At 45.7% G+C, this 13652-nt stretch overlaps 1 protein-coding gene across 1 annotated transcript in view; it reads right to left on the bottom strand.

Annotated features, from left to right (window-relative positions):
• The window catches only part of ALK (ALK receptor tyrosine kinase), a 736910-nt gene extending 728419 nt beyond the window's left edge, over nucleotides 1-8491 (bottom strand). The window contains exon 1 of the mRNA XM_016948281.4: nucleotides 6898-8491. Coding sequence (XP_016803770.3) covers nucleotides 6898-7564 — 667 coding nt within the window. The 5' untranslated portion in view covers nucleotides 7565-8491. The remainder of the gene's footprint in view (nucleotides 1-6897) is intronic.
• Nucleotides 8492-13652: the final 5161 nt, after the last annotated feature.

The raw sequence follows: 13652 nt of genomic DNA, 5'->3' as shown, positions 1-13652 counted from the left end.
TTTCTGACTGCCTACCACTGCATGCACCTGTTGTTAGTCAGAAAGGTAAGGTGCAAGAAAAAAAAAAAAGACTCTTAAATAACCAAGGGATTGGGTGTATCTTCCCCAAGGGAGATCTTCTCTGCCCACTTTCTGGAATATGTACACCACAACACAAAGCGAATCTGATAGAATTTCCCTGGGAAAGGACCCAAGCTCAGAACAGCCAGCTGAAAAATTCATCACAAAATTTACTGAAGAAAAATAAGCTATTCTGAAAAATACAATTAATCAAAAAGTGTACTGAAGAATGCCTCCAACCTCCTCCACTACCTCACCACCAGGCCAACACTCCCTGCTTACATCTTGACCTGTGTGAAAGAGCCCTGGTCATCACAAGGTTAAGAAACATTGGCCACACCCTAGACCACAGAGCAACACAATGGCTGTAAAGAAGAAGGACTCCTTGATAGCTTTATTCTCAGCTCTCTCCACATGATCCTAGACCTACAACCATCCTCACCCACACGTCTTATTTTTTATCTACTCCCAAGTAGAGATGATGTTCATGTGCATCTTTTGGAGGCAATGGCTCAGCTATGGTTCATAAAAACCACCATGTACAAAATGCTCTGTGGTTCTTAGCCTCTTTTTTTAGATTGAGGGATCTTCCCGAGGCAGCCTCCCACTCAAGTCCCTGGGTTATACGTCTCCAGGGATACTCAAAGTTTAACTGCTCTTAATGTGCTCAGGTCCATTAACCAGTTGGTAATTTACATTTCTCTCCATATTCTCCACTTGGCAATGAATGGTGATGCTGAAAATACAGAAAGAACACATCTTCAGCTAATTAAAATAAAAGAGTTACCAGAAGCCAGTAGCCCAGTGCCTCTAGACCTGGACAGAGCACTCTCAGTTAAGAAACGTCTGCCATCTGAAAATGATTCCGCTGTAACATCTCTATCTTGTTCTTCCTCCATCTTAACTTTCATATTTTCATAAAGTTAAGCCTTGGTTTCTTTCTGTAGAAAAAAAGAACTGGATTGCGAATATGCTGGTGGACTCTTTGAACTGAATCCAAAGTCAAAAGACTGACGAGAGGACATTAATTCATGGGGAGGAAGTAAATACCACACTTCAATCCTCCTTTCCATGCATATTTCTGAGAAAGTCACCTTCCATGGTGAAATGGTAGAAACTACTACACTTATAACTCTCTTCATTTCCCATACATCCTACCTTTCATCTCTTAGGAGTAAGAAGCTAGTTGAATGGAGAACCACAGCATCACAACTGCTGCTGCCAAGATTGCCACACATGGCCACACATAGAGATTACAACTCCAGATGGCACCATTCAGACAGACTAAAATGTATATGGAACCCCTAGAGTTGCAGAGTGCACAGCCTGCATGACCAGATGCTGGAGTGCTGCTGTTGCTATTATATAAAAAAACCATAGTGGTTCATATTGATGAAGCACTTTATTTTGCATCAGGCATTGGGTTAAGGATTTGCACACATCATCTAATTTAATCCTCATGACAACACCTTGAACTATTACTATCCCCATTTAGGAACATTTAAGAACTATTATATCCCTATTTTTCTAATGATAAAGCTGGGCCTCAATGATTTCAAGGAATTTTTCCAAGCCCTGGCTATAGCCCACCAAATATTTGTTGCATGGTCTTCTAGCAAGGATACTGGAAATTTTTTCACCTATTGACATGTCTTGCTCTTTGTAATCTGCACTTGGAGATGATTCCCTTAGTGGAAAGAACTCTGATTTGAAGGAAAGGGGAACTGTGGTTCTAGTCAGTATGAAAGTTTCCAGGTGTGTACCATTTTGTGCTATATGACCTGGAAAAATATGGTCTGGATTCCAGTTACTTCATTTACAAAATAAAGCAAACATTCGTCCTGCCTACCATAGGATTAATAAGTAATAATAAATGTGAACATGCTTTATAAATTGTAAAGTTCCAAATAACCATAACAGGACACTAATAATGATTATAAAGAAAGGCAAAATTTCCTTTACAGGTCAGACTGGAAAAATTTCCATGTTGTGAGGTTGCCAGGCAGTGATCCTGAGTGGCAGGGCACTGAGACTTCCGCTGATCAACTCTCATTCTTTTCTTCTCCCACCTTCAGGCCAGTTCCTCCTGATTTTCAGCAGACCAACTTCCTTATAGATATTCCTTTCTCACTCTGTTGCCCAGGCTGAAGTGAGGTGGCACAATCTTGGCTCACTGAAACCTCCAACTCCCAGGTTCAAGCAACTCCCCTGAGTAGCTGGAACTAAGGCGCATGCCACAATGCCTGGCTAATTTTTTTATTTTTAGTAGAGACAGGGTTTCACCATGTTGGCCAGGCTGATCTCGAACTCCTGACCTCAAGTGATCTGCCCTCCTCGGCCTCCCAAAATGCTGGGATTACAGGCATGAGCCACTGCGGCCAGCCTAGATACCCATTTTTATTAATAATCACACTCTCCTCCCATGCCTTACACAAAAACCCCTCATGGACCTTCTTTCTCTTTTAAAAATTTTTGAAATGTTAAATTGGATGTGGATGAACTTCATCTTTCAAATGGCAATATAGATTCTCAACATTTAAAGGGATTTTTAAGTAGCCAGTAGGAGTCCACCAAATCTAGAACTGATGGCATCTTCTCAAGACACAGGTCACCTTTTGCCCTGCTCAGTGATGCTTTGTCATATACCCTCACCCATAGATGTATCTTAGATACACAATTCTCTGGTGATTGTGCCTCCCAAACCCCTGGATATACAGATCGCACCCCAGAGAAATAATCTATGTTTAATTGGAGGGCAGGGAAGAATAAATTCAGTAATTTCAAAATATTTGTCATTAACAATTTTTTAAGTGCTTCTCACCAACTTCAAAGATGTATATGCAATTCTTTTCTTTTCCTCTAAAAACACCAATGCCCAAAGGCTCTAGGGTTTGGATCATAAAAAGGTTCTGATTCCTTCTGCCATTCTGCATCCCAGCTCTCTGTCCTGTTGTAGCTTCTCAATATGTGAAAATATAGAACTGATTAATTAGGAATGCTGGGACTTGTCTGACCCACATCTCACCTGACTCCCCACTCCATTGGAATTCCATTCCATAGTCAGAACAATATCAATGTCAGAAAACAAGGTTTCCCTGATATCCAACCCGAAGTTTGCTTCTACAAGTATGATCCAATTACTTCCATGGGCCACGCTAAATAACTCCTCTCCTTCACTGCCACTCTCTCTCTTCAGAGATTTGTAGATTGTTACCATGGCTTTCCCTTCGTCGCCATTTAGCCCAGCCATATATATTTAATTCTTTTCATCTTTCATGGTAAATCAGTCCCTTCAACTGTTAAATCAGCTCTCTGCTCTTCTCTGGACTAGTTCCAATTCTCCCAATTCACCTCCAATAACTGATATCCCTTCTGGGAGCTCCAATTTCCTCTCCATCCTCCTTTGCTCTCTCTGCCCACTCCAGAAATGAAATGGGAAGGGACTGACAGATATGGGAGTTCAAAGGTCAGATATATTGCATTGCATACATCTCTAAATTGCTCAGGCCTCTCCATAGTACATGTAAAATCCAAAGTCATGTATCCACTTTCCTGGGTGGGGAGGGAGTGCTTACAGGGAAATAGGCCTCCTACCCCATGAGTCATCATCCCCTAGCCCTCTGCCTGGGTGACGGCAGAAACAGATCTCAAAACACCTGTAAGCCAGGATACAAACTGGAGCTGTGGGCAACATGCCAGCCTTGCAGACAGACATCTTTTCTATGATTTGGGCTGTCCTGGGAGAGGCCAGAACCATTAATACAGTCCCAGAAACTACCTCTTCACCTCTTCTCCATGAATGGGTGAATTTGGGATCTGCCTCAGACGTGAAATGCCGATCCTATTTATGAATTCACAGTAACCCACAAAGAAAAACCATTAGCATTTCATGCATTATAAGGCCTCTCAGACATCTTTCTGTCCTCTCAGACAGCCCAAATCACAAGCAGTGCAACGGTTTTGCTTTCTTCTAACTGGTGCTTTTTCATTTTTACTATTTTAGTCATGGTCCTGCTCAGGTTTAGGAAGCTATCTTTGGTCTGAGCCAAATGGGCTGCTCCAGGCCCCTCACCACAAAACATGGAAGAACAATCAGCTCTTCCCTCCCCCACAAATAGCCCCATCAGCATCATTGTGTACCTCCAGACAAGACACTTGGGCAGACACAGGAAGAAAATAAGCTGAGCTGTGCCTACTTTCCTTCTGTATTATTGAAGAGCCCACATCATAGAAGAGTTAAATGCCTTTTCTATAAATCAGAGCCTATATAAAAATAATAAACCCATTTCTCCAAACATGATAAATAGCAAAATCAATCCCAGTGTCAGAACCTAACCTTGAATTTTCATAGGGAAAATGAATGGAACCATAATGATACATGTTGTCTGAAACACAGAACATGGTATAGCAAGGTGTATCTACTCCATGGGGATGTCTGCAATGGAGACTGTATCTGAATGAGGCTGGGGAGGCAATGATAATGTGAGAGAGGCTAGTCCTGCATGGCCAGCTGCCTAACTGCAGACAGCATATGTCCTCAGAGAAAGGAGAGACCAGGCTGTTCCAAGTATGATCACCACAAGGCCTGAAGTGCTTTTCAATAGGCTGGCTGTCTCTCTGGAGGTCATGGGGAGCTCATCCAGTTACACTTAGTGTCTTATTTGATCCTATCAATAATCATTTGATTCCAATCCTGCTGAAAAATGCTTGGCCAAATTTTCTTGCCTTTTAATGGCAGAATCCTGGCTCCTACTGAAATCAGCATTGCTAGATGTGTCAAATGATGCATAAGGGCTTGGTCCAGCTGCCAAATGTACTGGGCCACGGAGGGAGGGCTTGGGATGCCCACAATGCTTCCCTACAGCCAATAGCAGAGAAGCCCTTGGAGCACAGCCTTTCTACATAAACCTCCCCACTCAGCAGCTCCAACACCTTATTTAAGACTTGAGTGGAGTATATTCTTTAAATGAATTAAGCATGTGACTCTTCAGAGACACCCACTGATAGCTTCATGCAACCTACCTGTTTACAGTTGGCAGGTTCGGGGCTGTAGAAATGAGCCCTTTTGCCTGTCACCAACATCTGACAACAGCTGATACAGACTGCTGGATTCTATGGTCATTTGATAAAAGGTGATCGGGAAGCTCCACAGATGCTCAGAGGCATGAAACTAGAAGATAATCTGCATTTCCAGAGAAGTCATTTTTATATCCATTACTAAAACACTGGGCACTAAAACAGAATGTTGCATGTATAAACCACACAAACCATAATGACATTAAAGCCCAGCTTTTCTTTACAAAAACATCTTGGGTGGAACAACAGTATCAGTCTTCCATCTCAGTTCACTGAAGGCACTATCAAACTCATCAGTGCCTCTTAGGATGGTCTATATAAATTCCAGCACTAAATGAAAAGGGCTCACTTTAGGTGCCAGTGTCACTAACACTAATGTTGAAATGTGCATCCGCACTCTGTTTTTCTTGGGGGTCACATACTAGTATGTATTCTGTGCAATGACTAGGGAACCTCAGCTTCTGAATATCCCTCCTGCATGAGAGTACTCGTGTGTGTGTGTATGTGTGTGGACAAGCATGCAAGATACTTGTAGCTCTACAATGGGCCCTTTTCAATGGTTTCCATCCAATTAATATTAGACATTAGCAGCCAGTGGAGCATAAGAACTTCATTTATTTCTGATGATGAGAATGATAGAAAAGAAGCTGGGTTTGCTTGATGGAATTTGTGTAGGCTTTTTAAAAGCCTGATTTCTTTTCTGTGCCTTTCTTATTCATTTACATTGTATATTTTATTCACAAGTCTTCCCCAGTTGTCTTACAAGAAGAACATCGATTCAAAACCACCTGGTTTTCCAGTCAAAGGATACTCTGGAAAGAGTTAGAAGTAAGTGCCTGCACACACACACACCCCCAACTCAGTGAATATGGGAAGAAATGAGGGAGTAAATGAAACAGAAAAATCTCATTTTAGGAGTCTCCAGCAGGGAGATCTGCAGTGAAACAAGCTGCCAGAGACTATCATCAAGAGCTGCTGCTGCAGACGTTCAAGCTAAGAATCAGAGGGGAAAGGAGGAGTGGGGAAAGGTAAGAAAAGCAGGAAAACCAACGATGGTTTCTCCCTGGCTTCATAGTGACTCCCCAAAGGAAGACAATCTTGACAACTTTCCTTCCTTCCTCCACACCTCCCTCCTGTCCTCTGTTCCTTAGTTTCTCTGGGGCTTTCCCAACAACATGTAAGAGAAAGGATGAGTCGAGAGTGCATAGCAGACTGGGTGGGGGTGGGAGGGGGAGAATAAATAAATAAAGAAGAGACAATCCCTGGCAATACCTGCCCAAGCCAACGTTTGGAATGGTGACAGTTGGGTGAGATTCAATAATATGAAGAGAAGGTACCATATTTCCCAAATCTGCGCTGGCCAGGAACAAGAGAGAGAGAAGGGCAATAGTTTTGACATCTACTACTAAGCTTGGAACCTGGAAGTAATCGGGGCATTTCAACTGTCCCGGGGCCCAGGAAGAGGGGCGCCCAATTTTGTCTCGGACAGCGTATAAGTCCAGAGAAGAAGGCGCTCTGCCAAGAGTATGAAACTTTTCCCCCAACTTGGTTGCTAAAGAGGAAGGAAGACCCCTGAACTGCGTTCAGGGAGAAAACAAGAAACTACGGTCTGATTCGGGAAGGAGGTTTGCGGGAGGAAGGAGGGCGATGAAGCAGAGCTGAGGTTTTAGAAAGTGGGGTGGAAGTGAAGATTATTTAATGGTTGCATATCAATGTGACTAAAAACACTAAATCCCGCACACTCAGGCGGGAGCTGCTCACCAGTCCCGAAGATCTGGAAGAGAAGGCGGGGCTGGGAGGCGCGAATTGCCGCGGACAGCCTTCCCTCTCTGCCCACTTCCGACGCCTTCTTCTCGGGCATCAGGCGGATCCTCAGTCGCCCTTCGCCTTGGCGAATCCACCAACTGAACAGCTCGCTGAGATTGAACTGGAGCAGCCCCACAGCTGCCTCCCCGGGGGGCCCGACGCAACCCTCCAAGATCGCCTCCTCGCCCAGCTCCAGCACCAACTGCTTGGCACGCCGGAGCTTGCGCACGGAGCCGCCCTTCAGCACCCTGGACAGCGTCCGGGCCTCTGCCGGGGCTGGTGAACCGGCGGTCCAGGAGACCCCCGGCGCCGGCCCCAGCAACCTGAGCAGCGGGGCGCAGTCCAGAGCTAGCGAGCCGCGCGCCTCGGGCCTGCCAGCCTTCAGCTCCGAGGAGGATGGTGGCAGCAGTAGGTCCCGGGCGTAGACACGGAAGAGCGAGGGCACCACGAAGTCAACTGCCAGACTCTTCCTCTGCAGGCGCGAGTAGCTGAGTGGCTCCCGGGGCTGCAGCGGCGGCCTCGCAGCTGGGGAGCCCGCGCGCTGGCCGGTCCCCATCCCGGAGCCCACAGCTGCCGTGGAAAGCAGCAGCGGCAGCAGCCACAGGAGCCCGATGGCTCCCATCCCGCCGGAGGAGGCCGTTTACACTGCTCTCCGGGCCCAGCCTCACCCTTCGCTCTCCCCGAGATGGGAAGAGGCTCTGAACAGTCCTTGGTACCCAGCGGCTCCTTCCACCTGATCTCCAGAGGACTGTGCGTGCGCGCAAGTCTCTTGCTTTCCCCCAACTGCACGGAGGTGAGCAGGAGTCTAAATGCAACAGACCTGGAAGCTCAGGGGCGAGTCCAGAGACACTCAAGCACACTGGGCTCACTGGCTGGGACCTTGAGCCTCCCGCTCTCCGCGCCGAGTGCCGCGCCCCCGTCTGTAGCTCGCTGCGCTCAGTACAGAGGAACTACTATGGTTGAAGGGAGGTGGCAGTTGGGTACCGTCCTCTCCTGCCCCCCGCAGTCGGAGCTGGGGTCTGTCCCCTCTCGGGGCAGCCTCCAATCTCTGCAACTTTTAAGGCTGAGAACGGCGGCTCCCAGCTGCTGCACGCTGTCCTGGCCGCCTCCTGCGTTCCTTTTGGCTCCTCCAAGCTCTTCTGCCCGGTCTGGGCGGGAACCGAGGGCGGAGGCTGCCGTCTTGCGCACCCTCAAGCTATCTCTCCGCTGCGGGAAGGCTTCGGACTGTCTGCCTGCTGAACTTCTGGGCGTGAATCCCAGCCCCCGCGCTGCGCAAGTTTGCAGCGTCCTTGCTCTCACCCGCGCCTCGGCTCCTCAGAGTTCGCAGGCACTGGAGCGGCCCCGGCGGCAGCAGCTGAGGGCGTTCAGGGCAGGGGCGCCCGAAATCTTGCCGCCCCCTCCTCACCCATCATCAGCGCCCGCGGCTTTGGGTGGCCGGCCAGAGGGCGGCCGGAAAGCACCTCGGTGCCCCGCGACCCTCCGAACAGAGGCGGCGGGAGGTACCAGCTGCTACCGCCGCTGCCGCCCCCAGAGCCGCTGGATCGCATCTGCCTGGGCGCCCGCCACTTGCAGCTGGCTGAGCCGCGCGAGCGCGCGCAGGGAGGGGGCGGGGCCCGGAGGGGGCGGGGCTCACAAGCCAACTCCGCGCTGCTGCCCGACCCACGCAGTCCGGCCTCGCCCCGCCCCACCCGCACCCTCCAACCAATGGCGTGGCTCGATCGGCTCCTATGCAAATCTGCAGAGGCCTCGGCATTCATTGAGAAAAGCAGTGAGCCCGCCCCACCCTTCCTCTGTTCCCTCTCCAGTCTCTTGTTCCTTCCCCTCCTCCAGATTCCCTGCCGTATTTCTCTGCAGTGTGAAAGGGAGCAAATGTGAGAAATGGAAGAGGACTTTGCAATCAAGCACTCTCCCTAATTATACATTTAAGAGATTAAACGGGTCCGACTTCGGAAAAACAGGTTCCAGAATAAAACTGGAGGAGAGGGGAAGGGAGGGGGGAGTGGGAAGGGAGGAGGAAGTGGGGAGAGGGTGGCAGCGCGACACTGGCAAATCTGAGAACAGCTTGTATTAAGGCCCTGAGACAGAATATTTTCTGACCCATCTATTATTTGAATGCATTCCTGGGAGCTTAGGAGTCCTGCCGTCCACACAGGAGAATTTGGGAATAGGGGGGCAGAGAGGGATGGATGGTCTTGGTCTGGCAGAGTTGTTCTGCAGCTACAACAAATACATTTCAGACCCCTGTCAGTCGCTCTGTTTTCTCAGAATGGTGTCTGAACATGTGTAACCTCCCCTAGTCTCTGCAAGGCAAACATTTTAATTCCAGATTTACAGATGCAGAAACTGAGTTGCAGAGCATTTAATTGCTTGCCCACAATCTTGGGAATGAGGGTTCAGAACCTTAGGCCTTTTTTACTCACCTGTAATGGCTGTACCTCTCCTCTCCCTTTCCTTTCGTCTCTCCTGAGCTGCCAACACAGAACTCATAATAGCTGTTTTTATAACAAGTGGTTCACTAGATCCTCAGACAAAACTACCATCTTTGGGTCACACAAATCCCCTTGATTCCTTCTTAAAGGCTGGTTGTCAGGCCTTGGGCTGACTGTTGAAGCTAAGAATAAGGCAAGATCTTCTCTGGAGCTCACGGCCTGTCGGGTAGCACAGGAGTCTTCTCACAGGATCAGAGCACAGTGTCACATTGAACCTCCCTCACTGAGCTCCTGGGGGCCGCAGTAACTTGCCTACCACCCCACAGGAGATAGTGGCCAGGTGGAACCTCTGTTCTCCTAGGAGCTGGGCCTTTCCAGCTTTGTGGCAATGCCTTGGCAAGTGGAAGACCCAGTAACAAAGGAATATTGATTCTCGGAATGGCTTTCTTCCTGCTCTATGTTTGGCAACTCACTTAATTTGACAGGCATCTGCCCTCTCTCTGGAAGTCACACTGGATACACTGACTTTACAAGTTTTAGGGCAAAGAATTATCTCACCCGAGAAGAAAATATGTTCCTATCTTGGTGGAGGAAGGGTGGAAAAGAAAGAAAAGAGGGAGGAAAATGCTATGGTAGTTAATACTTTCCTGGTACAATATAGGTTTGATTTTCATCAGATTTTTCTGACATACCTACTGGAAGAGGAATTTTTATTTGAAATATGAAAAAAGACTAAAACTCCAGCCTTTCCCTATTTCTCTATAAAATTCTTGACCAAAGGCATTACTGACTCCAGTTAATTTGTCAGTTAACTGTGAATCGTCTGCTGCACCCAATGGCCACTAGGGGGCTGCAGAGACCTGAAACTTTAAATGAGCTGCCAGGGTTTAACGTTCTCTAATAATACCCCGTCCATTGCTTTTGCACCTCATAGACACAAGAGTCTCAATTAATTCTCATGATTTATACATTGTCTCAAACTTTTCCCAAGGAAAAATAAGTGCCTTTCCCTGTAGATTAAATCACACTAAATCTCAAAAAATTTCTTCTTTTTTAGATAATTTTTTTTTAAAGGAGGCAGGAATTAATACTGATAGTCTACCAGGCACGAATGTATGCATCTGTAGACATGTGGGTGTCTAACACATCACACAGTTTTTTTGGGAAAGGGTATATGTTATTATTTCTATTACAGAGATAAAACAGCTAAGGCTCAGAAAGGCAAAATAATTTGCCCAAGGTGAAACAGCAAGCAAATAACAGAGTTGGAATTCAAACCGCTGACTCTTTTCCTCCAACATTTACACAACCCACTGAGAAAAGTCAGGACCTTAACTCATGCCCAAATTTATAATTTTAACACCCCTATCCTATATAATTTCCATCAAAAGGATGGGAGACGGGAAAATGAATTTAAGAGCACATAGGGGAAATAGACAGAAAGATGAAAAGTGTGAGAATGATTGCTAACACATCTTGTGCACTTATTATGATCTATTTCAAAAAGACTTTCGTTCACTATCTCATTTCATATTCCCAGTAACACTCTGAGGAAAAGTAATAGTATCTCTTTTCTACAGATCACAAATAGAAGCTCAGGGAGGTTAACTCCCCGACAAAGCTACACAGTTAACTAGAGCTGAACCTGGATACCTGACTAAGAAGTTCATGCTCTTAAATTCTGGGTGATCTCCCGCATGTTCTCACTCATAGGTGGAAATTGAACATTGAGAACACATGGACACAGGAAGGGGAACATCACACTCCGGGGACTGTTGTGGGGTGTGGGGAGGGGGGAGGGATAGCATTAGGAGATATACCTAATGTAAATGACGAGTTAATGGGTGCAGCACACCAACATGGCACATGTATACACACGTAACAAACCTGCACATTGTGCACATGTACCCTAAAACTTAAAGTATAATAATAATAAAATAAAATAAAATTTCTGGGTGATCTCACAATAGAGAAAATGGGATGAGGTAAAATGGATTGAGATGAGCCAAGATCAACAGAGGAAGAAGCTGAAAGGCCAAATCAGAGAGATGGGGAGTGGAAGTGGCAGACATAGATTCTGACATAGATACTGGAATCCCCAAGGAGACAATTAGGTGGGCTGCTCTGGGTCACCTTGCAGATGACTTGGGCCATTGGGCTGGGGGAGGAGGAATGTGAGTTGACCATGTACCAAGAGAGGAAGTGGCCAAAGAGGACACTGAGACCACCAACACCCTCCTCAGGAAATTCCCAATTTCTGGAAAGGGAAAAGTGAACAACTCAGTCAAGGAGGTACATAAATTCTCTATAAGAGAAGTAATAATAAAAATGACATGAGAAATTCAGCAATGTGACATAAGGTAAAACACATCTCACAACTGCAAAATCTGATTGGGACATATAGGATCAAGTTAGGCATTTTGTTGGTCAACAGATACTCCTCGTGTACCTAATGTATACAGGATGTTGTTCTATGTTCCAGGAATTTTTTGCTCTGGACAAAATAAAAGGTCCTTCACCTTAAGAAGCTTACACTCTAATGATGAGAGACAGATAATAAATGTGCAAGCACATAACGTAATTTAAGATAATAATAGTTGCTATAAAAAACAAAATAGGGCCATGCGGTAGATGACTTGGGACAGCAGGTGTGGGTGCTGCCCTAGCTCTACCTTCATAGTTGAAGAAGTCCTCTTTAAGGAGGTTAGAGTTAAGTCCTGATTGGTGGGAAAGAGGCAGTCATGAAAAGCTTTTGAGAAAGAACGTTCTAAGCAAAGGAATATCACAGGCAATGGTCCTGAGATGAGAATAGGTTTGCATGTCCAGTAGACAGTAAGAAATCAATCTGGCTGGAACATAGTGAACAGAAGACAGAAAGGTGGAGGGGCAGCCAAGGTCTAGATCTTCTACAGTTGGATAGGCCATGGTAACAAGTTTGCATTTTGATTGCAATGGGAAGACACTACTTTAGCGGAAAGTCTCATACTCTGATTTATGCTGTAGACTTGCACTGTTCAATATGGTAGCCATTAGTCATATGTGGCAATTGAACACATGAAATATGCCTAATCCAAACTCAAATGGGCTGTAAGTGTAAAGTACACACCACATTTCTAATGTTTATTATGAAAAAAATATATAAAATCTCTCCTTAGTATTTTTCATATTGAATACATGTTTAAATGATAATATTTTGGGTATATCAGGTTACATAAAATATATTATTCAAGTTAATTTTACTTTATTAAATTAATTTTACTTTATTTAATGTAGCTAGTATTCTGGGCTTGGTCAAGAGTTTTAACCTCTTGGCCTTATCTCTCCTGTTTAAAAGTGGATTATAATCTATTTCTGACAAAGTTGTCATGACAAATATAGCAAATGTGAAAATTCCTAAGGGCATGATAGGTACCCTTACCTTCGCTAAGCTAAAGCAAGTCAATAATCATGGTCAAATGTCAAAAATAAAGACAGGATACAGTTGTATTCTGGCTGGGGGAAACCACGTGTTATATGAGAGAGACAGAGATTGAGAGAGAGAATAGGAAGAAGAGGAAGAAGAAGAAGAGGAAGAGGAAGAAGAAGAAGGAGCAGGAGCAGCAGCAGCAAGCAGGAGGGAGGTGAGGAGGAGAAGGGGGATAAAAAGGCAAGAGACAAATCAATAAGTAGACCTGAAACTAGACATCAGAGTATACTTATTGCTAAGGCATTTGGAAACCCATGACCAAAGGAACTTACCCTGGGCCAAGAGCAAGAATTGGCACCCAGAAGAAACATTCAAATGAACCAAGACTTGTGTTCAGGAAAGTAGATTTTCATCCCAGCCTTTCTTCTCAGAGGCTCTGTGACTTTGGGAAAACCTTTGGCTTATCCAGACTCCTGTTTCAAATTAGAAGAAAGGACCAAGTATAGTCTTTAAGATACAAGTCTGAAATCCTCTGTGAAATTCTTCAAGTGGCCAAAAGGCCTCATTCAAGACCGGGGACCAGAGTTGACAGGTACTAGAAGAAGACTGTGAGTTTCCAGCACAACCAGGAAGAGAGCTGGGCCCCAATGCTGCACAGAGGAAAAACCAAACCAGGATTTCTTTTAAAATATGCTCTGCCACATGGCAAGCCTGAGCTCTGAATCTGTAGCCTGACACTGCTGACCAGTCACATACAAGACATCTTGTAAGGATCGGCGTGCTAAGAGGAGGGTAGTTAAAGTCATTAAATATTAATTTAAGCACCTACCATACGCTTTGCTGTATGTGATGTGCCATGGAGAGAGACTGTGGTG

The sequence above is a fragment of the Pan troglodytes genome, chromosome 12, assembly GCF_028858775.2.
Source record: "Pan troglodytes isolate AG18354 chromosome 12, NHGRI_mPanTro3-v2.0_pri, whole genome shotgun sequence".
NCBI classification, from domain to species: domain Eukaryota; kingdom Metazoa; phylum Chordata; class Mammalia; order Primates; family Hominidae; genus Pan; species Pan troglodytes.
Note: the sequence above shows the minus strand (reverse complement) of the source record. Positions and strands in the feature narration are given on the sequence as shown.